A 24,269-nucleotide genomic window follows, 5' to 3' on the forward strand; every position below is an offset into this window, starting at 1 on the left:
TGAGGACTAGTATTGGGAATTTTGCTAATAGCATTGAGAGTGAAAATTCTCCATTTATGCTTAGCTATGGTCTTAGAGTTTCTCTAGAACATGCTATCTGACTCGTATTATGGATGGGTTGTGGGGGAGGAAGGATAAATACTGTATATACTCGTTCATTAGCCCGTTCGTTTATAAGCCGACGCTCCAAGATGGATAGGTAAAAATAGTAAAAACTGTATGACCCTTTCATAAGCGGACCCTATATTTCAGGGGTTGGCAAACTTTGGCTCCCGGCCCGTGAGGGTAAGCTGCTGGCGGGTCAGGACATTTTGTTTACCTGGAGTGTCTGCAGGCATGGAGCCCCTCAGCTCCCTGTGGCCGTGGTTTTCCTTTCCCAACCAATGGGAGCTGCGGGACGGGGCTCCATGGCTGAAGATGCTCCAGGTAAACAAAACAACAATGTTTTAGATATTCAATTCAATGATTCTTAGAGTTTAAAATCATCAAATTTTGATGTAGACCCATGTATAAGCCGACCCCATCACTTTTTTGCCAAAAATATTCGGCTTATGAATGAGTATATATGGTAATTTATCCTCTGAGTTCTTTTGAGAAGATCATTCCCCCCCATTATTGTGCATAATAATGCATGAGCATAGTTTGCTAATGGTAAAGTCGACAATGCCAAATTATATTTGTAACCTGAAGCGCTCTTGACAATAATTTTGATATCATTCCAAGTCCGTAGGAAATAGTGTTCTCTTCATAAAAGTTGCTTACATAAGGCGTTAGTGTGATTTGTGTTGGCTATTGTTGCAGGAAGCTAATTATGTCAAACAAGGTTTTAATGGTTTGTCATTTAGTGGTCAAGATTTCCTGGTGTCACGCCATAATCAGGAATTGCTGATCAGGACTCAAAACTGATTGGCCCAAGAAACCTACCCCTTTCAAGTTTTTTCAATCCTCCCTCCCTGATTCATCATTTCACTTTTCAGATTTATGTGCAGGCCTTGTTCTCTTGTCTTTTCCTCATGCAGTCCAATGTAGATATTCATGCATTTCTCCAGCTTCAACAAATACTAGTTCACATTCATGAGTTTGCTTTTTGGTACCTTCAGACAAAGAAACTAATATGAGATGTGATTCTTTTATATAAGGGCTTGCTGGCTGAAATTGCTCGATTTCCAGTCCCTGGAAGGTAGAAGCAACTGCTTTTACTACCTAATTAAGAATAAAAAAGGCCTATTTGGTCCTAAATTTTAGTGAGGTCTTTGTCTCTCTTGTTTCATTTTCAACTTCTGGATTCTAAAGGTAGCAGCCCACCTATAGGTAGCGTGTCCTGTCCTCTGAACCTCCTATACTAAATAGATTGGAAGCATTTTTCTTGGGAAGTCAGATGAGCATTCAGCATCAGTTCCCATACTTCAGTGCACTAGATTGTGGAAATCCTTTCTAGACTTGTAGCCTATTGGTTAGTGGACAGAGTCTGAGCCTTTGTTGGTTCATTGACAGCCTGATAGGTAGAGATTGCTATTTTGGGTGGCGGACCTAGCCTGGTATATCTCAGTCTTGACTTTTTTTCAACCATTACAGTTTCTTAGGGCTAGTACTTGTCAAGTTGTTTCTGGAGATTTGGAAAATGGATAACGCATCTGGCTTGAGTGCCTGTAAGTTAGATAAATTGGCAATCTATCTTCCAGCTGAAGCACAATTTACAAATAGGGAACTTTTTCTCTTATTGATTTAAGGGGTTTACATACCAGTCATTTTGCTAGCTGTTTCTAGTGGATCACTGTGTTTTTTTCTGAACTCAAAAGAGAATCTTGTCAAGTGATAACCATTCCATTGATGTTTCTTAACTCATCAGTAATGCCATTATTCCTCTTTCTTCCCACATCTTTGAGGGGTGTTCAGGGAGAGAGGCCAGGGCTGTGTTATTGAATTCTGAGGTTTCTCACTCCCTTATCTAAAAAGGTAGGCCAAGAACTACTGTAACTTTGCTTCTTAAATACAGCCAGAGCTGAGCTGACTTAGTGAAATTCCTAGCCCACTTCCTCTTTCTCCTGGTGCTAGTTTTGGAAGGAGGGGTATTAAAATAATCTTCCTGTTGTATATTTGGGATCTGAATTACAGCTAGTGAAATTTTCTTCTTTATCATGGAAATAGAATGTTATGTCAGGCTTAGAACTTCTGGGGAAAATGACAGATGGATAGTTTTGTTTTGAGACTTCAAAATGAAAGTTATAAAACTGAAGTGTGGAGGGGGCTACTAAGTGTGGAAATTAGAACATTTGTTAGCTGGGCTCTGCTCAACCACTAAAGCTGCTGGGAATGTATTGCGAGGATAGGAGAGTCTGCAGTGTTCTAAGTGCTCCCTCAAAGGCTCTGTCTCTGTAAATTGGAGACCACCCTGAAGAGGGAGGGAGAAGATGGCAAAAAAAGATGTCAAGAAAAGACTCCTGCAGGAGAGCTGCTGAGAAAACCTTGACCCTGAGCATAGAGGCAGAAGACTGTACACATTCAAGGTAATTTAGATTAGAGCATGTACTGGGAGCGGGGGAAAGAGGAACATATCTGCTCTGAAACTAGAAAAAGTTGGGTGTGGAGGGAGAAAGCAATTGCAGGTCTGAATCAGCAGATTTTCAGTCAGAGAAGACAAAATAAGTAAATTAACATTGCCTCTAGCCCTTCATTCCTTAGGATGTTGTTCTTCAATCTATTTAATAACAGTTCAAATTACAAAAAACAAAACCAAAAACGCTCTGATGCTAGAGTCTTTGTCAAACTAGAGTACTTCAGAAAAAGGCTACTCTGTCTTTTGGAGGCAAAATCTACCTTGGGTTGCTCTGAGGACGAATTTCCAATGCAGGGATGGATTGCTTGCTATTTAGATCTCCTTGTGGATGCCTCGCTGTCAGCTGAAACTCAACATGGGTAAAACGCAACACTTACTTTCCCCTTCCCCTGACAAGCCATTCTCGCTATCTCCTTGATCAATGTGGACACCACCATCACCTTGCCTGTCACTCAGGCCTATAACTTGAGCATCATCTTTGAGTCAGACCTCTCTCTAGGTCCTTACACCGAGGCTATGTTTAAGTCTTGTATATTCTTTTTGAATAACATTTCTACGACACACTCTTTCTTATCCATCCACACAGCTAAAAGCTCTTGTCCAGGTTCTCATCATTTTGTGTCTTGATTACTTCATCATGCTGTTTTCCGGCCTTGACAAATGCAGTCTTGTCCCACTCATATCCATTCAAAATGCTGATGGAAAGATCATTTTCTTAGCCCATCACTTTGACCATGTCACCTCTCTCTTTGCATCCCTCCCTGGCTCCCACTTCTCCAGTGGTCCCCAAACTATGGGGCGTTCCCCCCTAGGGGTGTGTGGAGAAAAGTTCAGGGGAGCATGATGGGGCCCAGGCCAGCCCCCATAGGGGGCGGGGAGGGAACTGCACCCAGCTCCTCTCCAGCCCTGGCTTCAGCTCCGCTCCAGCCCCAGCTCCGCCTATAGCTGTAGCTTCAGCTGCAGCCCTGGCCCTGGCTACTGGCCATGACTCCACTCCCAGCCCCAGCCTCACCCCCCAGCTATGGCCCCGGTTCTAGCTCTGCTTCCAGCTCCAGCCCCAGATTCGGCTTTCCCCAGCCTAGCTTTGCCCTTGTTCCCTCTCTGCCACCAGGCCAGTTCTGCCTCTAGCCCCAGCTCCTCCCTCATCCCCAGTTCTGCCCCCCGCTCTGCCTTCAGCCCAAGCTCTTCTGCTGAGCCAACTGTGCAGTAAGGGAGGGGGTGCGGACAGATCCCATTACTGGGGGTGTGTTGGACAGGGAAAGTTTGGGCACCACTGCTCTTTTCTGTAGCATCAAAGATAATCTACTTGTCTTTGCTTCCAGAGCCATTCAAGCCTATCCCTACCCTACCTGTGATCTCTCATTCAGTATTGAGAGTTTGACTCCCACTTCCTATTGGTTCATTATGTCAGCATCCACTGGCACTTTTTTTATATGACTACTTTCATTCTTTCTCCTGTGCTGCCCCTCACATATAGGAGGACCTTCTGTAAACATCTGCAAAGTCACTTCATTATTTTCCTTCAAATCTCTACGTTAGACTGTCCTTCACTGCGAGGCCTACAAAAAAAGCTTCACAATGGCTAGGCTGCTGTTGTGCTAAGACCACTGCCTATCATGCTGATAAATATTGTCAAACAGTTTGTCTACGCTATCACTTATGTTGGCAAAATTTATGTCACGCAGGGGTATGAGAAAAGCACAGTGCTATGTCATCAGGAGAGCTTCTCCCCTCAACATAGCTACTGCTGCTTGTTGAGGATGGTTTAATTATGTCAACAGGAGCCCTCCTGTTGGCATAGAGTGGCTACACGAGATCTTACAGTGGTGCAGTTGCATCAGTACAGCTGTGCTGCTGTAAGCTCTGTAGTGTAGACATAGTCTAATTCTTTCTTATCAGTTTGTCTGTATTAGTTTGTCTATATCAGTCTGTTTTCTCATGTCTTCTACTTAAATTGTAAGGGCAGAGACTCGTTTGTTTGTTTGTTTGTACACTTAGTACAATGGGGTCCATGACGAGGGCTCCTAGGTACTATGAATATGTAAGGGGACTGTTGCCTCCTAACAGTCAGTGGGGGTGTTTTGGTTGGCTAGCTCCCAGTACTAAAAGGGGGAGGATCTATGGGAAATCAGGACCCTGAGACCGACAGTTCCCAGGAACAATGGGGAGAGGCCAATGCTCCAGGTCAGCCTGAATGACAGGGCAGGCAGGCTAATCAGGAAGTCAGGATGCCAGGGAGGTCCCGTCTTCTGTGTGAGCCGGATTTCCGTGAGTCAGACAGAGTGGGGCCGAGCTAAGGAGAAAGCCGGGGCCCAAGCTGAGCTGTGCCAGATCCAGTGAGAGCAGACCCTGTCCTGGGAGCAGAGCTGCAGCCCCAAAGCCAGAGGCACAGCCCCGAGAGAGCAGACTTGCCTGGGAGCTGAGCTGCAGCAACCAGAGCCAGAGGGGCCAGAAAAGCAGCCCAGGAAGCAGGTCAGTGCTGGGAGCAGAGTCACAGAAGCAGCCTGCAGAGCAGACCTGTCCTGGGAGCAGAGCTGTAGCAACCAGAGGCAGAGGGGCCAAAGAAGCAGCCCAGGGAGCTGGAGGCAGAGCAGCAGCAGCAGCAGTGCTGAGACAGAGTGGTGGAGCTGAGTCTGGAGCTGGGTGCGGTGAGCAGCTGGGGAGGCCGAGGGGGACCCTGGGCAGCAGGCCCAGCAGAGGGAGACACCTCAGCCAAGGGGCTCTGCAGGCCAGGTGTGGATCATAACCCCGACAGGGCGGGGGCAACACTGGGAAGAAGGGTCCTACCACTTAGAGCCTGAGAGCGTGTGACCACCACCAGAGCAAGTGTCCAATCCACAGCATCCCTGCAGCATAGCCAGGGCCTGAGAAGAAGGCCTGGGACTTACAAGGAACAGACTGAACTGCCCTGACTTTCCAGAGACACTGTTTGTGATGTTCCCTGCCACAGAGCGGGTTGATGTGTTTCCTTTAACCTTTCCCATTTTTCCTTATTCTTTTTAAAATTAATTGTTGATTAAATAACTTGCATTTGCTTTAACTTGTATGTAATGGTCAGAGAAGTGCCCAGTGCAGAGAGACTGCTCCGGAGTGGGGACACCCTAGCCCCTGTTCTAGGTGACCACAGCAGGGTTGGGGATCGAGCCCCCCAGGAATCCTGGGCCCAGCCTTATTGGGGTTACAAGGACTCTGCCAGACAGAAGAGTGGAAGGGGAGTCCTCAAGGGCAGGGAGGCCACTGGGTAAAGGAAGTGGGAGCGAGGACTCGGATCCTTTTGCTAGCCCACTTCACTGGGGTAGTGCAGAAGCCAGGAAAGTTCCTCACAATAGCGGGACTGTTCCCCCGCTTACAATATACAAAAAATAAATTGCAACAGCTCACTTATTTATTCCAAGACTGTTATCTGGTCTAGTTCTTTATGGTATTAGATAGCTTAGAATTACCACTATGCCCTTTAGTGGGTCTGGACAAAGTCTGTAATTTAAATAGGCATTTATCATACAGTTATATTGATCAGTCTAGTCAAATATAAGTATACCTCACTATTATTTAAGGCATACACACAACAAAATGATGTAATTATTTACATTATGAAATAATAAATACTGAGGTTTACATTAACAATCCTTTTACTTGAATTTTGGGTAATTCGTGGGAAATGAGTTGGATTGTGGCTGACTCATGGTATTGTGCACAAGGATTACAGCCACTCACTTTGGTTGTGGAATGCAGAAGAATAGAGAGAAAGCAGAGAACAAGATTCAGAGTAGCAGCCATGTTAGTCTGTATCCGCAAAAAGAAAAAGAGGACTTGTGGCACCTCAGAGACTAACAAATTAATTTGAGCATAAGCTTTCATGAGCTACAGCTCACTTGGTGCCACAAGTCCTCCTTTTCTTTTTGTAGAGAACAAGAGACTCTTCCTGTCTTAAACAAAATAAGAGGAGATAGGAGTACCTATTTTTCAGAGAAAGAGAGCAGTAGAAAATAGGGGAGGGAGAAAGAAGAAATGAGAGAAAGGTTGGAAGAGAGAAAATATGGGGCACTTGAAATGGCAAATAAAAACAGACATACAATAGATTTTAAAACTTTCCTCGAATATACACAAGCATTATGTCACTGAACAGTAGAATAGTCTGTATTTTGAGGGGAGGCTAATAGCTGCCCCTGGATAATCTGTTGTGCTAGCATCATAATGGCTTCCAAAATGTGTTTGAGATATTTTTGATTTAATATAGTCATCCTCAAGATTTGACTCACTGGGAAATGTACTCTAGGCATTCATGCGCTTTCATCTGAAATAAGCATATCTGCAGTACATTGATACCATACTCATTTATTTTTGTTTATATTACTGTAATTTATTCCAGACCTTGGCTAGACTATAAACACACATGAAACTCCTTAAGAACATAACAATGTCCGTACCAGGGCAGATCTCCATCTAACCCAGCATTCTGTATTACGACAATGGCCAGTGCCAGATGCTTCTGAGGGAATGAACAGATCATGGCGATTATCGAGTGATCCATCCCCTGTCATCCAGTTTCATGCACAAAGAGGTTTATGGACACCCAGAGCATGGCCTTACGTCCCTTAGCATGTTGACAAATGGCCATTGATGGACCTATACTCCATGAACTTATCTAATTCTTTTTTGAACTGTTATATTTTTGGCCTCCACAGCATCCTCTGGCAACGAGTTCCAGAGGTTGACTGTGCGTTATGTGAAGAAGTACTTCCTTATGTTTGTTTTAAACCTGCTGCTATTAATTTCATTAGATGACACCTGGTTTGTGTGTTTATGTAAAGGGCTAAATAAACACTTATGAATGGTGTGTATAAGTGAATAAATTTATAGACCTCGATCATGTCACCCCTTTGTTATCTCTTTTCTAAGAGAAAAAGTCTGATCTCTCCTCATATGGAAGCTGTTCCATACCCCTAATCATTTTGGTTGCCCTTCTGTTTTTTCCACTTCTATTTTTTCCAGTTCTAATATATCTTTTTTGAGATGACCAGAACTGCATGCAGTATTTAAGATGTGGGGATACCATGGCTTTATGTAGTGGCATTATGATATTTTCTGTCTTTATTATCTATCCCTTTCCTAATGGGTTCCTTACATCCGGTTAGCTGTTTTGACAGCTTCTTCTCAATGTGCAAGTAATCAAAGAACCATCCACAGTGGGACTTTACAAACATTAAACTTCACAACACCACCCTGAAATAGACAAATCCTCCTGTTTCCATTTTACAAATAGGTTAAATAGGGCATAGAGAGATTAAATAATTTACCTCACAAAAATGTTTAGGCTTAATTAATAAATAAATGGAAAGTGCTATGTAAGTGCTCTGTACTGTCCTTATTTATTCTTTTTGATCAAGGTAGTTGAAGTTAGCAGGAGAGTGGGGAATAGAACTCTGCAGTTCTGACTCTCTGGGTATATCTACACTGTAATTTAAGGTGTGATTGCTGCTCGCATAGGCATACCTATGCTAACTTTAATCTACCTAGCATGACTAAAAATAGCAGTGAATGCACAATTGCACGGGCTAGCAATGCGAGTATGTACCAAGAAGAACCAGGCAGGCTTGTACATCCCTCGCTGAAGCCCATGCTGCTGCGTTTTCATTGCTATTTTTAGCTGTGCTCGCTAGATTAAAACTAGCATGGGTATGCCTATCTGAGCTGCAATCGCACCTTCTGTTGAAGTACAGAAATGCTGAAATAAGATGTTTCTGGATTGAATGGCCAGAGTAAGGCATTTATTTTCATTTTATTATATACACTTCAGTGAGTCTGTCAAAGATTCAAAAGAAAAGGGCAATATATGATATAATTTTCACTGGTTTATAGTGCTTCATGATTAAGGCCCTACCAAATTCATGGCCATGAAAAACACGTCACGGATCGTGAAATCTGGTCTTCTCTCATAAAATCTGCTTTTTGGTGTGCTTTTACACCGGGCTGGGCAAACTTTTTGGCCTGAGGACCACATCAGGGTGGGGAAAGTGCATGCAGGCCCATACATGTAGGGCTGGGGCAGGGTGTGGGAGGGGGTGTGGTGTGCAGGAAGGGGCTCAGTGCAAGGGGTTGGGGCAGAAGAGGGGTGCGGGGTGTACGAGGGGGCTCAGGGAATGGGGTTGAGGTGCAGGAGGGGGTGCACAGTGCTGGAGGGGGTTCAGAGCAGTGGTGCAGGGAGGAGTGCCGGAGGGGGCTCAGGGCAGGGGGTTGGGGTGCAGGGTGTGGCAGGGGGTTGGGGTCCTGGCAGGGGGCTCAGGGCAGGGAGTTGGGGGGCGGGGTGCAGGAGGTGTTTGGGCTCCAACCCGGCGCCGCTTACCCTGTTCCTGGCCAATGGGAGCTTCGGGGGATGTACACACAGGCAAGGGTAGCACTCTGAGCCCTCTGAGCCCTCTGCCCCCTATCCCCTAGGGGCCACAGGGACATGGTGCCAGCTACTTCTGGGAGCAGCGGGGCGGCCCAGGGCGCCATGGGGGTGGCAATCCTGCAGGCCAGATCCAAAACCCGGATCTGGCCCGCAGGCCGTAGTTTGCTGACCCGTGTTTTACACTATACTATACAGATTTCACAGAGGAGACCAGTGTTTCTCGAATTGGGGGTCCTGACCCAAAAGGGAGTTGCTGGGGGTTCACAAGGTTATTTTGGGACGACATTGCCACCCTTACTTCTGCACTGCCTTCAGCGCTGGGGAGCCAGAGAGCGGTGGCTGTTGGCTGGATGTCCAGCTCTGAAGGCAGCACCCCGCCAGCAACAGTGCAGAATTAAGGATGGCAATACCATACAATGCCACCCTTATTTCTGCGCTGCTGTCTTCAGAGCTGGGCAGCTGGAAGTGGTAACTGCTGACTAAGGGCCCAGCTCTGTAGGCAGCAGTGCAGAAGTAAGGGTGACAATACCATACCATGCCATCCTTACTTCTGTGCTGCTGCTGGTGGCAGCTCTGTCTTCAGAGCTGGGATCCTGGCCAGCAGCCGCTGCTCTCCAGCTACCCAGCTCTGAAGGCAGTGCCACCGCCAGCAGCAATGCAGAAGTAAGCGTAGCAGTACTACAACCTCCTCACAATAACCTTGCAATCCTCCCCACCTCTAACTCCTTTTTGAGTCAGGACCCCTACCATTACAACACAGTGACATTTCAAATTTAAATCGCTGAAATCATAAATTTGCGACTTTTAAAATCCTATGACCATGAAATTGACCAAAATGGACCATGAATTTGGTAAGGCCCTATTCATGTTCCAGCTATCGTGGAGTTAAGCGCTTTTCCCCAAACAGAGCAGAATCAAGTGCCCACTGTTAAGTTACAGAATTTTGTTTTATTTATTCACTATACTGTTCATTTTGATGGCATTTCCTTTGTTGACAGCTCAGTGTGCTGTTGCCTGTGAGGTATGACTCATGTTGCTGCTTGCTATTGCTGTGAAATGTTTTTTTGTTTCGTTTTTGGTTAATGGGATATTTGTTTTTTCAAAGTTACGACACAGTGGTATGCATTTGTCTGCTTCTTTCCTCTTCTTGATTTCATTTTTTGTAGTGGCACCATAGGCATAGTTTGACTTCTATATTTGAGGAGGCAGCACCAATCAGGCCAATAGGCTCATGCTGCTCTATAAGGGGTGTTTCCTTCTGGCTTTAAAACAAAACACAGGGAAAAATATTTATACTGTATGTACTCGTTCATCAGCCGAATATTTTTGGTAAAAAAAGTGACTCATCAATGAGTGGGGGTCGGCTTATAAACGGGTCTACACCAAAATGTGATGATTTTAAGCTCTGTGAAATCATTGAATTCAATATCTAATACATTGTTGTTTTGTTTACCTGGAGCATCTGCAGGCATGGATCCCCTCAGCAACCTGTGGCTGCGGTTCGCCGTTCCCAGCCAATGGGAGCTGCGGGAAGGGGCTCCATGCCTGCAGACGCTCCAGGTAAACAAAACATCCCGACCCGCCAGCGGCTTACCCTGACAGGCCGGGAGCCAAAGTTTGCCAACCCCTGAAATATAGGATCGGCTTATGAAAGGGTCAGACTGTTTTTATTATTTTTACCTATCCATCTTGCGGGGCAGGGGTCGGCTTATAAACGAACGAGTACATATGGTATGTGAATAATAATGAGCCTGAGCATTAGATACTTTTCCAAAATATATGGTGTTACACAATATTCAAGTATTATATTTTACTAAGCATTTATGGGGTCTGATGTTTAGAATTCATTGTCTCCAATGCTTCACGTTATTTTGAAGGTAAGCATAGCATGCAGGTTGTAAAGGTGACAGGCAGGTTGATTTAGTCAGTACACCCAGTCATAATTGGTAGAATTCCCCAAATTTGAATTGTTTGTGATTTCATGTTATCCTCTTTTGCCACCAAGAAAGTAGGCTACCTATGCATGCTATCGAAAACTACTCCCTTCCCAGACAGTCATAGTATAATAAATGGCAAGTTATCAGAATCAACAGGTGGTTCGTTGAGGCAGGAGCACATGCAGGCTGGAACAGGGTCTGGCTAGCATGGAAATAGGCACAGGATGGAGCTGGAGAGGCTGGAGCAGGAGCAAGGGCAGTCTATTGAAATTGCTGGCAATACTGTTCCTGGCTAGGTAGTGACGCTGAGCAGGCTGGAGAGGCTCCTTCCCTTAGGAGCCTATATACTGGCTTTGGGATCATCTAGGTGGAGCCTTGCCTGTGGATTGGTTGAACTCTGGTAGACTTACATGGAGAAGACCTACAGATAATTGCTTCTGATGACTCATCACACTCTCTGACTCAGGGATGACTTACCAGGTTTAAGCGGGTTCAGGCTCAGATAACTCATCTCATCCTCCCCCCACTCCCCTTCAAAAGATGCCTATTAGATGTCTTTGGGCCCAGTTTGTCGGGTTATGACCAATGGAGTTCCTGAAGTAGGTGGTCGGGTGTATGTATGTTGCCGACTGGCTCCCACGAATGATCATCTGGACCAGAATCTTCCTAGTTAACGAGGTTCGTGGGCTTCCCTTGGAGTCCAAGATCTGCCTCACCAGGTATTCTTCTTGTCCTTGGACCATGAAGGGAGAAGGAGATGGCTGTATCTGTCCAGGGGAAGAGTCATTGTACTTCTTCAGTATGGAAACATGGAACACTGGATGCACCTTCAGCATATTGGATAGCTGGAGTTTGAAGGCCACCAGATTAATCTGTTGGAGGACCTGGAATGGGCTGAGATATCAGTAGTCCAGCTTCCTTGGGGACGATGTGTAGGTGTCGTGTTGAGAGCAACACTTACAATGTAAGGGGTGTCCTGCTGATGGAGGTCTGCTTTGGTGGGGATGATGTATTTTATAATGCCTTTTATATTTGAAGTACTTCATAAAAACTAGCTTAACACTAATTAAAACATTTCTCTGCATATACAAAGGGCCTCAATAAGAACTCCATGTCATTTTGTTTTACCTGGTCAGGGATTTGTTTAATTTTGTTGTTGTTATACCTTTATATTATAGTAGTATGTAGAGGAAGCAGTCATGATTGGGGCTACATTGTGCTGGATCTGTACATTTTTATTTAAGCTTACTTTATTACATTTTATCTTAATTTAAAATGACTATAGATTACAATTGCTACAGATGAACAAAAATTCATTCAACATGCTAGAAGGGTCAAATGCATATACATACATTTTATATAAACAAAAGTTAAGTTAATGCAGTAAACACTGGATATAATGTGCTGACTAAGTACATGTGAGGCTGAGAACATGGTTAAATTTCGGAGTCCTGGAAGTAGGATTCTGAGCTGCCAATGAGCATAGGCTGACAAGGAGAACTTACTTTTCTAGACAGTGTTTTGTATTATAAGCCTTGAAGCTCTGCCCTCTCTAGCGAAAGGTCGGAAGGCACCTCCAAAAGGTTAACATCAGAGTTCCTGAAATTCTCAAATTTCCTGCCACAGATCTATCTGGGGAAAGGTAAACATTTTTTCATGAACAGCTCGATGTGACCTCTTCTTGTGATCAGTTAGGTATTCGCTATTGCCAACTGGTTTTAGATTTTTTTTTCTTTTTTGCCCCCCCTCTCATGAAAACATAATGAAAGGCTGCCAACTTACACATTTTCTCTTCTTCAAAATGCTGTCAAATGGGATAAAGACAGAAAAATGGCTGCCATTTCTCTACAGTCTATCTGCATGTGGAAAGAAAGCTGTCCCTTAATAAAACTGGTTGCAACTTCCCCCCGTTTTCAGTGAGATTGAAGCCATGCCCACAGGCAAAATGGCTGCCACTCTGTAGTTCAAGGGGCTCATGTACTTGGGATCCAGGTCAAGTAGAAGCCCTGGATGGCAGTGAGGCAGGGGAGGAGTGGATAGGAAGAGACAGTAATAGGAAATATTTGGCAGTTTCCCTAACTTAGAAGTGAGGAGAAGGTAGGTGGAGTCTCCATCTGAGCAGCCAAGGAGATAAGTTTTTGTATGCATTAAAGGTTGACTTTTCAACCTGAAATTATCTCTCACACATAGCTAGAAGAGTAGAGGGAGTTAAAAAGTCAAAAGGCAGACTAGAAAACATGGTTTGATGATGTATATAAAAACTCATGATTGGCCTAACTAATCGCATGATTTTCTGCGCTCTGATTCAAGATTTTTGATCTTTAGAGGTTAGCAATACTGGCTATTATACATAGCAATAGCCAAGAGGATTGCTCCCATTAATGGGTTATTTATATTTCTGCCTGCCTGGTCATAAGAACTGAGCAGGCATAGGTCCTGATTCAGCAAGGTACTCAAGCTCATTCCTATCTTTAAGCATGTAGTAGTTCCATTGAAATTGGTGGGATTAATCTTGCGCTCAAATATATTACTGAATTGATGCTGTACATGGTAGATGGAGACTGCAAAGTAGATAAGCATGCTCACAAATCTTCATATTAAAGGTATTGCCTCATTTTGGTCTTACAAGATCTTGATTAAAATATAAACTGATAGCAAACACTAAAATGTTAATGGTGTATTTCTTAAGTTTAAAATAATACAATTTAGCTTTAAGTTTTAACTTACTAATAGCCTGCCTTGCCTTTTGATCTTAAGGATATATTGTATGTTTCGGTTTCAGAGTAGCAGGTTCAAGGACAAGGCAAAGTTTGTACCTTGGGGAAGTTTTTAACCTAAGCTTGTAAGAATAAGCTTAGGGGGTCTTTAGTGTACCATATATTGTACCATGTCAAGGTTCCTTCCCCATTCTGAACTCTAGGGTACAGATGTGGGGACCTGCATGAAAGACCCCTAAGCTTATTCTTTAGGTTTCCTGAAGCACTTGCATGAGAGGAAAGTGATCAGGAACAGCCAGCATGGATTCACCAAGGGAAGGTCATGCCTGACTAATCTAATTGCCTTTTATGATGAGATTACTGGTTCTGTGGATGAAGGGAAAGCAGTGGATGTATTGTTTCTTGACTTTAGCAAAGCTTTTGACACGGTCTCCCACAGTATTCTTGTCAGCAAGTTAAGGAAGTATGGGCTGGATGAATGCACTACAAGGTGGGTAGAAAGCTGGCTAGATTGTCGGGCTCAACGGGTAGTGATCAATGGCTCCATATCTAGTTGGCAGCCGATATCAAGTGGAGTACCCCAAGGGTCGGTCCTGGGCCGGTTTTGTTCAATATCTTCATAAATGATCTGGAGGATGGTGTGGATTGCACTCTCAGCAAATTTGCGGATGATACTAAACTGGGAGGAGTGGTAGATACGCTGGAGGGGAGGGATAGGATACAGAAAGACCTAGACAAATTGGAGGATTGGGCCAAAAGAAATCTGATGAGGTTCAATAAGGATAAGTGCAGGGTCCTGCACTTAGGACGGAAGAACCCAATGCACAGCTACAGACTAGGGACCGAATGGCTAGGCAGCAGTTCTGCGGAAAAGGACCTAGGGGTGACAGTGGACGAGAAGCTGGATATGAGTCAGCAGTGTGCCCTTGTTGCCAAGAAGGCCAATGGCATTTTGGGATGTATAAGTAGGGGCATAGCGAGCAGATCGAGGGATGTGATCGTTCCCCTCTATTTGACATTGGTGAGGCCTCATCTGGAGTACTGTGTCCAGTTTTGGGCCCCACACTTCAAGAAGGATGTGGATAAATTGGAGAGAGTCCAGCGAAGGGCAACAAAAATGATTAGGGGACTGGAACACATGAGTTATGAGGAGAGGCTGAGGGAGCTGGGATTGTTTAGCCTGCAGAAGAGAAGAATGAGGGGGGATTTGATAGCTGCTTTCAACTACCTGAAAGGGGGTTCCAAAGAGGATGGCTCTAGACTGTTCTCAATGGTAGCAGATGACAGAACGAGGAGTAATGGTCTCAAGTTGCAGTGGGGAAGGTTTAGATTGGATATTAGGAAAAACTTTTTCACTAAGAGGGTGGTGAAACACTGGAATGCGTTACCTAGGGAGGTGGTAGAATCTCCTTCCTTAGAGGTTTTTAAGGTCAGGCTTGACAAAGCCCTGGCTGGGATGATTTAACTGGGAATTGGTCCTGCTTTGAGCAGGGGGTTGGACTAGATGACCTTCTGGGGTCCCTTCCAACCCTGATATTCTATGATTCTATGATTCTATGAAAAACCTCTTCCCCAAGGTACAAACTTTGCCTTGTCCTTGAACCTGCTACTCTGAAACCGAAACATACAATATATGTATGTTTAGTTATCTTTTATATTTTTACTGTTCCCTGAAATTATCTAAACAATTTGGAGTGACCCTAGCAACCAAACAAGCTGTTTTACAGATACTTTCTACAGCACGATAGGGGCACTTGCTCACAGATTTCCCACATAGCAGCTCACAATGTTAGATCATGAAAACAGAATAAACAAACAGGACATTGTTTAAATGAATAATGTTCAGTGTGTTCAAAGAACTGTGAATGTAGTATTTTGTTTTTTGTACTATTGTGAGTGATATGGTTTTAATTCCAGATTTCATTCTGTAGTAATGTAATACTTTTAAACACATTTGGTACTTGACATAACTTTTCTCCTTATTTTAAGAGTATCAGAAAAATTTTGTAGGTATCATTGGTAGAATCTGATCAGTGTAGTAGCACAAGCAGTAATTCTTGCTAGGACAAGAGATGTACTTTTGCTAGTAGGACAAAGAATGACAAATTTGGAATTGGAACAAAATTGTAGCCAATATTTTATCATCGTGTAGTCTGTTGCATACTTGACCTTTCGTATGAAGTAGTTTAATATATCTTAGATAATGACAGGTTTCAGAGAAGCAGCTGTGTTAATCTGTATCTGCAAAAAGAAAAGGAGGACTTGCGGCACCTTGGAGACTAACCAATTTATTTGAGCATAAGCTTTCATGAGCTACAGCTCAGTGCATCCGATGAAGTGAGCTGTAGCTCACGAAAGCTTATGCTCAAATAAATTGGTTAGTCTCTAAGGTGCCACAAGTCCTCCTTTTCTTTTTTCTTAGATAATGAGTTACCCAGAATGGCATACAGTTTTTCTAATTTGGTGGCAGCAGAGCTACAGAGAGAGAGATATATTACTTCTTTTATAATGAGATGCCTTTGAATATGCAGTTTAAAATCCATATTTTTTGCAGACATATCAAAATTTAAATTCATGACTTTTATTCAATACTAAATGGATATCATTTAATATAAATATCTGAAATAATCATGCTGCTTAACACAGTTAAGAAATCTAGTAATAGATTATAAATTAGCCTTAGAATCTGTTGTATTTATTAAAAATAAGCAGACACACAGACTCCTGCCTCCTCTCCTTCCCAGAAATTTTAAAAACTTATTTATTAATTTTTCATAACACATAGAACATAAACATTACTATATATGAGATGAGAACCAGCAATATGAACCATTAACAATGTCATACATTTTGGGATCATCAGTAGTGACTGTAAGTTGCATTGGGATTTTTACTGAAGATAAGATAGTTACATTCTCAGTGTAATCTTAAAAGAAAGATGTTACTGTCATCTGTAGGCAAACATTTAAAAATGTTGCATTCTGAAATGTCCATTTTTCTTCTCACATTTGTTTGGGTTCCCCAAGCTGAACAGCCAAAGTCACCAAAAATTCCAAATTGACACACGCGTTCAGGTAATATCTTTGACCCAGGCTCCTTTTGATATTTTATATGTTAAATCAATAAGAGATATTCCCCTTATTCAGGATAATCTAATTGAGCAATGCCACCAGAACTGGTGGACATCAGAACAATATGCAGTATTCCAGTATCTGTCTTACCAATGCTGTCTGCAGAGGTAAAATCACCTCCTTACTGCTATCATTACTCCCTTGTTTATATTGCATGGCATGCAATGAATAGGGCATGGGAGCCTATATTAAACCAGGAGAATTATACTTAGCAGTGCTTCATTCTCTGTACACCACCCAGATTGCACATTGAACAGGAAAAGGGTGTATTCTGTCATTTTATTTGAACCAATAGATCAATAATTAGAGATAATCTTGGAGTCAGGACTTCGAGATTCTATTCCGGGCTCTGACATTAACTTGCTGTGTGACTGAAAGTCACTTAACCTGCCTGTGCTTCCATTTTAAATGATTGTAATATTAAATACTTTCCAGGAGTGTTGAAAGCAACTTTAAAATTGTCTCAAAAGTCACTATATTAATATAAAATATAATAATGCTTTTGATACATATGCACATCAGAACTCAGTTTCTTCTCTACACCTCTCATTTCACAGTGTACAAAACATGTATACCTTTTACAAGTCAGTTCCTGTGCAGCTGTTCTGGCAGTTAGAGAACTGACTGAAAGGTAACAACAAGCTCCATGCCTCAAGTTTCAAAACTAATCAGGTTTTAAACTTTTGAGGCCAAAGGAATTTTTCAGTTCTGTTTCTGTTAGTTCTTTTGAAATTAATATGTATTTTGAGAATCGTTTTCAAAATATAGTCTCGTACATTTCAAAGCAAGGATTTGGTCCTTTAATGTGCCTTTCATTTACAACATATTTCAAAGGGAAAGGATCTGCATTCTATCTTTGCATTTAGTTCCTGTAGCAGATGGAATCATTAGGAGCTTGGAAGTTTATTTTTTAAACAGTTGCAAGGAAAAAAAGGTTCCAAGAAATAATAGCTTGATTATATAAACTAAGAAAAATCGAACTGAACACTTCCAACAAATGATTATATTCTCCTTTGAGAATTGCCAGTTTTTAGGGGAAAAATGCCCGTGGTACTTTGAATTTTCTAGAGAATGCCTGTTAGGGCCACTTATCCTTACATGATGCAGAGTTCTGAGTGTATGAAATGAGGGGAGAGTGGCCCTAATTGCCCCTAATTTCTTTTTGACCATTGAAGGTGCATTGAGTTCAGAGCACACTTGGTATCCCTGATGATTCTCATATTGTTGTTTTTTTAAGGGGGTGGGTGCTTTTTTTTTATTTAGTTTTTTTCTTTTAAAAAACCACAATAAATGTTAGTGTCCATGCCATACCATGCATTGTTGGAGGCCCGGGCCTCTTTAGTTGCTTCCCTTTTCCCTAATGTTGGTGCCATTAGGCTGATTCCCCTTCCCCCCCGGCCCCATTGAAAAGTTACTCTTTGTATCTTGAGTCTTTGGAGTCCTTCCACTTAATGTTGTGATGTCCATTAGACACCCATGTTTGGTTCCCCTAGTATTAGGGAGAAAGTTGCAGTGCTGACGTGTTAGATCTGATAGTCTTCTCCAGCTGAAGTATTGGGAGAGCTATGTCTACTTATGGCGATGTCTCTTCAGACATCATTGACTTCAAGAAGCAACTGGACTGTTGAGGTCTGTTTGCCAAAGTGACTTTAGGCCTAACAGTCCCAATCCTCACTCTTGTCTAACTTGACAGTTCAGTACTGAGTGTCTAGCACCCTTGATGGCCATCTGAACTCTGAAGATCCACTCATAAAATGTAAAAAGAAAAGGAGTACTTGTGGTGAGCTGTAGCTCACGAAAGCTTATGCTCAAATAAATTGGTTAGTCTCTAAGGTGCCACAAGTACTCCTTTTCTTTTTGCGAATACAGACTAACACGGCTGCTACTCTGAAACCTGTCATAAAATGTAGATTCAGCAATTCTTTGCTGAGGCTAATCTGGTCCTGGTTGAACAGGGGTATGAAAGTAGTTGTTTGGAGCCCTACAGTACTGAACTATGCTAAGAGGTCTCAAGGTTCGAACTTGACATGGGTGTCTCACCATCCAGATTTGTTTTCTGGCTAGAAGGAGAAATGAAGGTACAGTTCTGATAGGTCCTTCCTCTTCCTTCATAGTGAGAGTACCAAAGCTTTAAGACACACTTTCTTCCTACAATAAAGGTACTTAGGTGAGATGTTCCTTGACGTCTCTGTCATCGTCACAGAGGTGTGTAGAGGTTCCAGCAATGGCCCCTGCAGATTCTCCCTTCAACATCATGAGGAGTCAGGAACCAGTTCCAGCTGTGCATCTGTTAGTATTGGTGGCTTCAGCCTAGTAGGGATCTTTCAATTGTTTCTCCTCTCCTGGAAGAGCCAAAGCTTTGGTGCCCAGAAGTCTTGTTGCTAGGGGTATCTGAGCTACAATGATACAGAATATTCAAGAATGCTGGGGGTGGGAATGAGGTGAAGCAGGAATTTGGCTGTCAGGAGTTCTCTTCTTATGTCATTTGCCTTCTGCGACACTATCTGCAGTGGGCTGGAAGCTTATCTAGCTCACTGCACTATTTAAAGTTTGTGGACTCTACTGGAGATGAAGCTCCACATCAGTGTTCTGCAGTTGAGATTTATTTATGTAACCTGTATAGCTTTTTCCCATTAATGAAATCGAAACATGTCCTAATCCTGACAGACTAAGATTATGTATTATACCAACTCCTAACGTGATGCTCAGTGCAGCCCGCTATGTTAGGAAACTGTTTTGTTGGAGTACAGCATCCACCATCAGATCACTCCAAGAGCTCTTCACCTACGGGAGAAAACAGAATAGGATTTTCAGTCAATGGCATAAGCCGTCTCTCAAGCACTCTGTCTTTCATCGTCTGTTCTTCAAGTGGGGTAAACCCTAGCTAAAGCTTTTCCTCAAAGAGAGTGCAAAATAGTCTCTGATTTATATTCTGAGGGAGAGTTGGTTTATACTTCTGTATTTTCCCTCTGATCATTCACATTGACAACCAAGATGTCATTGATAACTCTGGCTTGGGCTTTGCTGTTTTAGTTTTTTGCTTCCTGGAACTGATGTTGGAACACTGATATTGGGACCACAACTGTGGTTGGGGGCTGGGACCGGGGGAAGGGCTGGAGCAGAGCTGGGGGAAGAGCAGGACTGGGTGGCGCTCCCTCCCCGCCCCCACCGTGCTCCCCGAACTTTCCTCTGCACCGCCCTAGGGGGCATGCCCCACAGTTTGGGGACCACTACCTTAGAACGATGGCATTTGTTGAAAAGATTCCTTAGAGTTTGCTGAAGTAATTTTGCTTGTGATATTGGCATTCTCACAGATTCTTATTTTTTATTGGTGTCAACCTTGTACCTTTCACCTGCACTGAATTAAGAAAAAACTCATATGAATAGGTTCTTTGACTTACAGTATAAAGTTAACACCACATTTCTTCTTTAGTCTTTAACTTAATAGTTTAGTCTGATAAGAATTTATGTAAAATGACCAAGACCCTTAAAATGAAGATTATAAATTAAATTTCTCATGAATGCTTTTTTTCTTTGGGATGTTGAATATTGAATCTCACTAAAAAGTATAGCTGTTGCAACTTCTGTAGTTTTTATTTTGAAGGTCATACAGTATTATTTTCCATACTTTAAGCTCTAATTTTTTAAAGAGGGAAAAACCCTCCCTGATAACCATATAAGCCTAAAAGAGCATTATTGTCACAGTTTATTTAAAGGTTTTTTTTCCATCTGGTCATTGTTTGGAACGCACTTAAATACTTGAAAATAACACTTCTTTCCTAACAATGTCATCCTTTTTTTCCCCACTTGGCTTATTTTTTCCTCTCTATTTCTAAGAGAGCTGAAACGTACTGTGGTTATTTTTGTTTACTTTCTCATTTATGCACTAGCAGTATTCGTTATAAAACCAGTCACTTCAGACACAGTTATAAAACCAGTCACTTCAGACACAGAACATGGTTGTCATATATTTTTTAAGAATTACTAAATAATTATGGCTTTCAGGAGCGCTTTTAAAATCTTGCTAATAAGAGAGATGTAGTTGTATGTATTGAAGAAGTATGTTTGTATGTGTGCCGAATATTGAATTTATCAAAAAGTTTGCTAATTAATGTAAGTTTTGTTGATGTATTGTAATATGAATACTAGTTGAATAGGAAATTGCCTGAGATAGCTTTACACCAGGCTGTGTGAAATGAATTCATTATCTGATAATAGTAGCATGCTGAAGTGATCAGAAGTGTGGATTACATAGAAATGTAATTTACTGAAATTGGACAGAGTACCGTAGTTACTAGTTGTTGAGTCACATAGAAAGAAGCTATTAAGTGGGTTACCAAAAAGTCTAGCCCCAGTAGTAATCAGTATTTTCATTAATGGCTTCAAAGAAGAAAAAGAATACACTCTAGTTAAAGATGTGGATGATAAAAAGCTCATAGAATTAGTTAACTTGTAAGCAAGTGTTTAAAATCAAAATTAAAACTTTGCAAAAGAAACAAACTGGTCTGAAATATTTAGAATTAGTTTAAATAAAGAATAATTTAGAGAAACTTGCATAGGGAGAAATTCACATTAATCCAGTAACTGGTTAAAAGACAGGAAACAAAGGGTTAGGAGTACATGGTTATTTTTTGGAAAGGAGAGAGGTAAATAGTGTTCCCCCCAGGGATCTTCACTGGGACCAGTGATTTCCAACATACTCATAAATGATCTGGAAAAAGGGGTAAACAGTGAGGTGGCAAAATTTGCAGACAATACAAAATTACTCAAGATAGTTAAACCCAAAGCAGACTCTGAAGAGTTACAAAGGGATCTCATAAAACTGGGTGACTAGGCAATAAAGTGGCAGATGAAATTCAATATTGATAAATGCAAAGTAATGCACATTGGAAAATATTATCCCAACTACACATATAAAATTATGAGGTCTAAATTAACTGTTACCATTCAAGAAAGAGATCTTGGAGTCACTGTAGATAGTTCTCTGAAAACATCTGCTCAGTGTGCAGTGGCAATCAAAAAAGCTAACAGGGTGTTAGGAACCATTAGGAAAAGAATAGATAATAAGACAGAAAATATTATAATGCCACTATATAAGTCCATGGTATGCCCATACCTTGAATACTGTGTACAGTTCTGGTTGCCCCATCTCAAAAAAGATATATTAGAATTGGAAAAGGTACAGAAGAAACCAACAAAAATGATTAAGGGTATGGAACAGGTTCTGTGTGAGGAGAGATTAAAAAGACTGGGACTTTTCAGCTTGGACAAGACATGGCTAAGGAGTAATGTGACAGAAGTCTATAAAATCATGAATTGTGTGTGTGTGTTCTGTCATATAACACAAGAACCGGGGTCACCCAATGAAATTAATAGGCAGTATGTTGAAAAACAAAAAGAAGGAAGTTCTTCTTCATACAACGCAGAGTCAACCTGTGGAACTCATTGCTATGGGATGTTGTGAAGGCCAAAAGTACAACTGGGTTCAAAAAAGAAGTTCATGGAGGAGAAGTCCATCAGTGGCTATTAGCCAAGATGGTCAGGGATGCAACCTTATGTTCTGTGTGTCCCTAGCTGGCCGTGGATGACAGGTGAAGTTCACTTAATGATTGCCTGTTGTGTTCATTCTCTCTGAAACACTTGGCATTGGCCACTGTCAGAAGACAGGATACTGGGTTAGATGGACCATTGGTCTGACCCAGAATTGCTGTTCTTAATCAGATGCACAAATACAAAATAAGGATATACAGCTTGTGAAATAATAGCAGACAAAAGTTTCTGGTCATCACTGAAACTATGTTGCCAAAAAAAAAAAAAAAAAAAGACAGCTGCTGTCTTGGCATATACTAATAGAAGTATTGGGCCAGTTTTTTTCCCTAGTGAAAGTCTAACTTCAAGGGACTCTTCAGAAATAAATTTGGCTGATTTTGTGCAAAACAAGCAATGTAGGTATCTGCTCTATTTGGCATATAAGTGTTAAATAACAATAAAAATCTGTGTTAGTATGACCCCATTTGAAATATTCTATTTAATTTTAGATACCTCATATAAACACAAACAAACTTACATTTAGGAGAGTTTGGGGAGGGAAATAATAAATTTGGCAAGTCACATGTATGATTAAAAGTGACCGCTTAGGAATGAGTATATACAATAATACTAGGGAATTGCTTTCACTGGAGATATTCAAAGTTTTACTTGGTATCCTTTATTGGTCACCTGAGTCATCCAGGCAAGTAACCCTCAACCATTCTGAGTGTCCCTTTTGAGTGATTTTACACTTCAGTGGTAAAAATGAGAAGTTATATTTTCCGTACTCCCTTATTTGAATCAAATTAATATTATACAAATTGAAAATCTTAGTGGAGGATAGAGGTAATATTTTTCTATTTCTAGTTTCCTGAAGTGCTGTGTGTAGTATGGTGTGCTTAAAATCTTGATAGTCTATTGCTTTATTACTAATTTTGGGTTTTGTTTCTTTTCTCTATAGCCTCAGCACCCACCAGCAGTGTAAGTAAACGTAGAGTTTCTCCCAACATCAGTTCCGCATTGGAAAAGAGAAGCATCATCATGTCTAACATTACTATTGACCCGGATGTCAAACCTGGCGAGTATGTCATCAAGAGCCTCTTTGCCGAGTTTGCTGTTCAAGCTGAAAAGAAAATTGAAGTTGTAATGGCTGAACCCTTGGTGAGTCATTTGTTTTAGTAGCAATTAAATTGCTCGTTTGTCTGAAATTTAATATCTTACTAGAAATTTATAAAAAAAAATGATGAATGTAGAACTGGAACTGATACTGTAGTTGAAGAATTTTCATAGTGGTTGTCATTTGGAGGGTAGGTTTGAAAAGCCCTGTGCCAACAGGGTTGCTAACTGGATTTTTTTTAACTGCATTTCACTAAAACTGTTGCTAAGGATCCAGAATACATATTGACACAAAACCCCTTAGTATTTATAAGTCCTGTAAAAGTGCAGAATGGAACAAAAAAGCAATCTTACATTAACACTGCCTAACATTTTTCTTCCTGAAATTCCTTTTGAAGAATGTTTTGAAAATGTATGTTAAAGCTGAGTTTTGTTTTTTTTCTGAGTAGCAGTGGCTCTGGCAGCTGGACAAGAGAGTGGGTGACCAATGTATATTGCAAATGAATTAAACCTGAAAACCTGTTTAAAGATTCAGATGTGCGGATGCTGAAATAAACAAACAGAACATTTAACCTGGGGTATCTGGAATTACTTAATTCCTGTCTGTTTGAAAACTAATTGTCCAATGAAAACTGTGTAGCTGGTTGAGTGACTTGCTTTCTTAAAACTGAACGGGAGATAGAAACACACCAAACTGTGGTGGCAATCTCTGTGAGCATGACAGATAAATGTGTAGTGCATCTGTTCTTTGGTTACATGGACTTAATTGGAGGCTTGCATTAAATCAAAAATAATACTGCTGTTTAAAAAAAAAAAATGTAGCCACCAGCATATATATGCTAGCCTACCATATGATTGTGTAATTTTTTAATGTTCTTGCCTTCATTCAAC

At 41.7% G+C, this 24,269-nt stretch overlaps 1 protein-coding gene across 1 annotated transcript in view; it reads left to right on the top strand.

The window, feature by feature from the left end:
* Positions 1-24,269, top strand: part of FRYL (FRY like transcription coactivator) — a 416,688-nt gene that overhangs the window by 126,103 nt on the left and 266,316 nt on the right. Inside the window, exon 3 of the mRNA XM_084625954.1 lies at positions 23,224-23,423. Within this exon, the coding sequence (XP_084482080.1) occupies positions 23,304-23,423 (120 nt within the window). The 5' untranslated portion in view covers positions 23,224-23,303. The remainder of the gene's footprint in view (positions 1-23,223; positions 23,424-24,269) is intronic.

Source organism: Lepidochelys olivacea (assembly GCF_965140295.1).
Source record: "Lepidochelys olivacea isolate rLepOli2 genome assembly, chromosome: 4".
NCBI lineage: Eukaryota > Metazoa > Chordata > Testudines > Cheloniidae > Lepidochelys > Lepidochelys olivacea.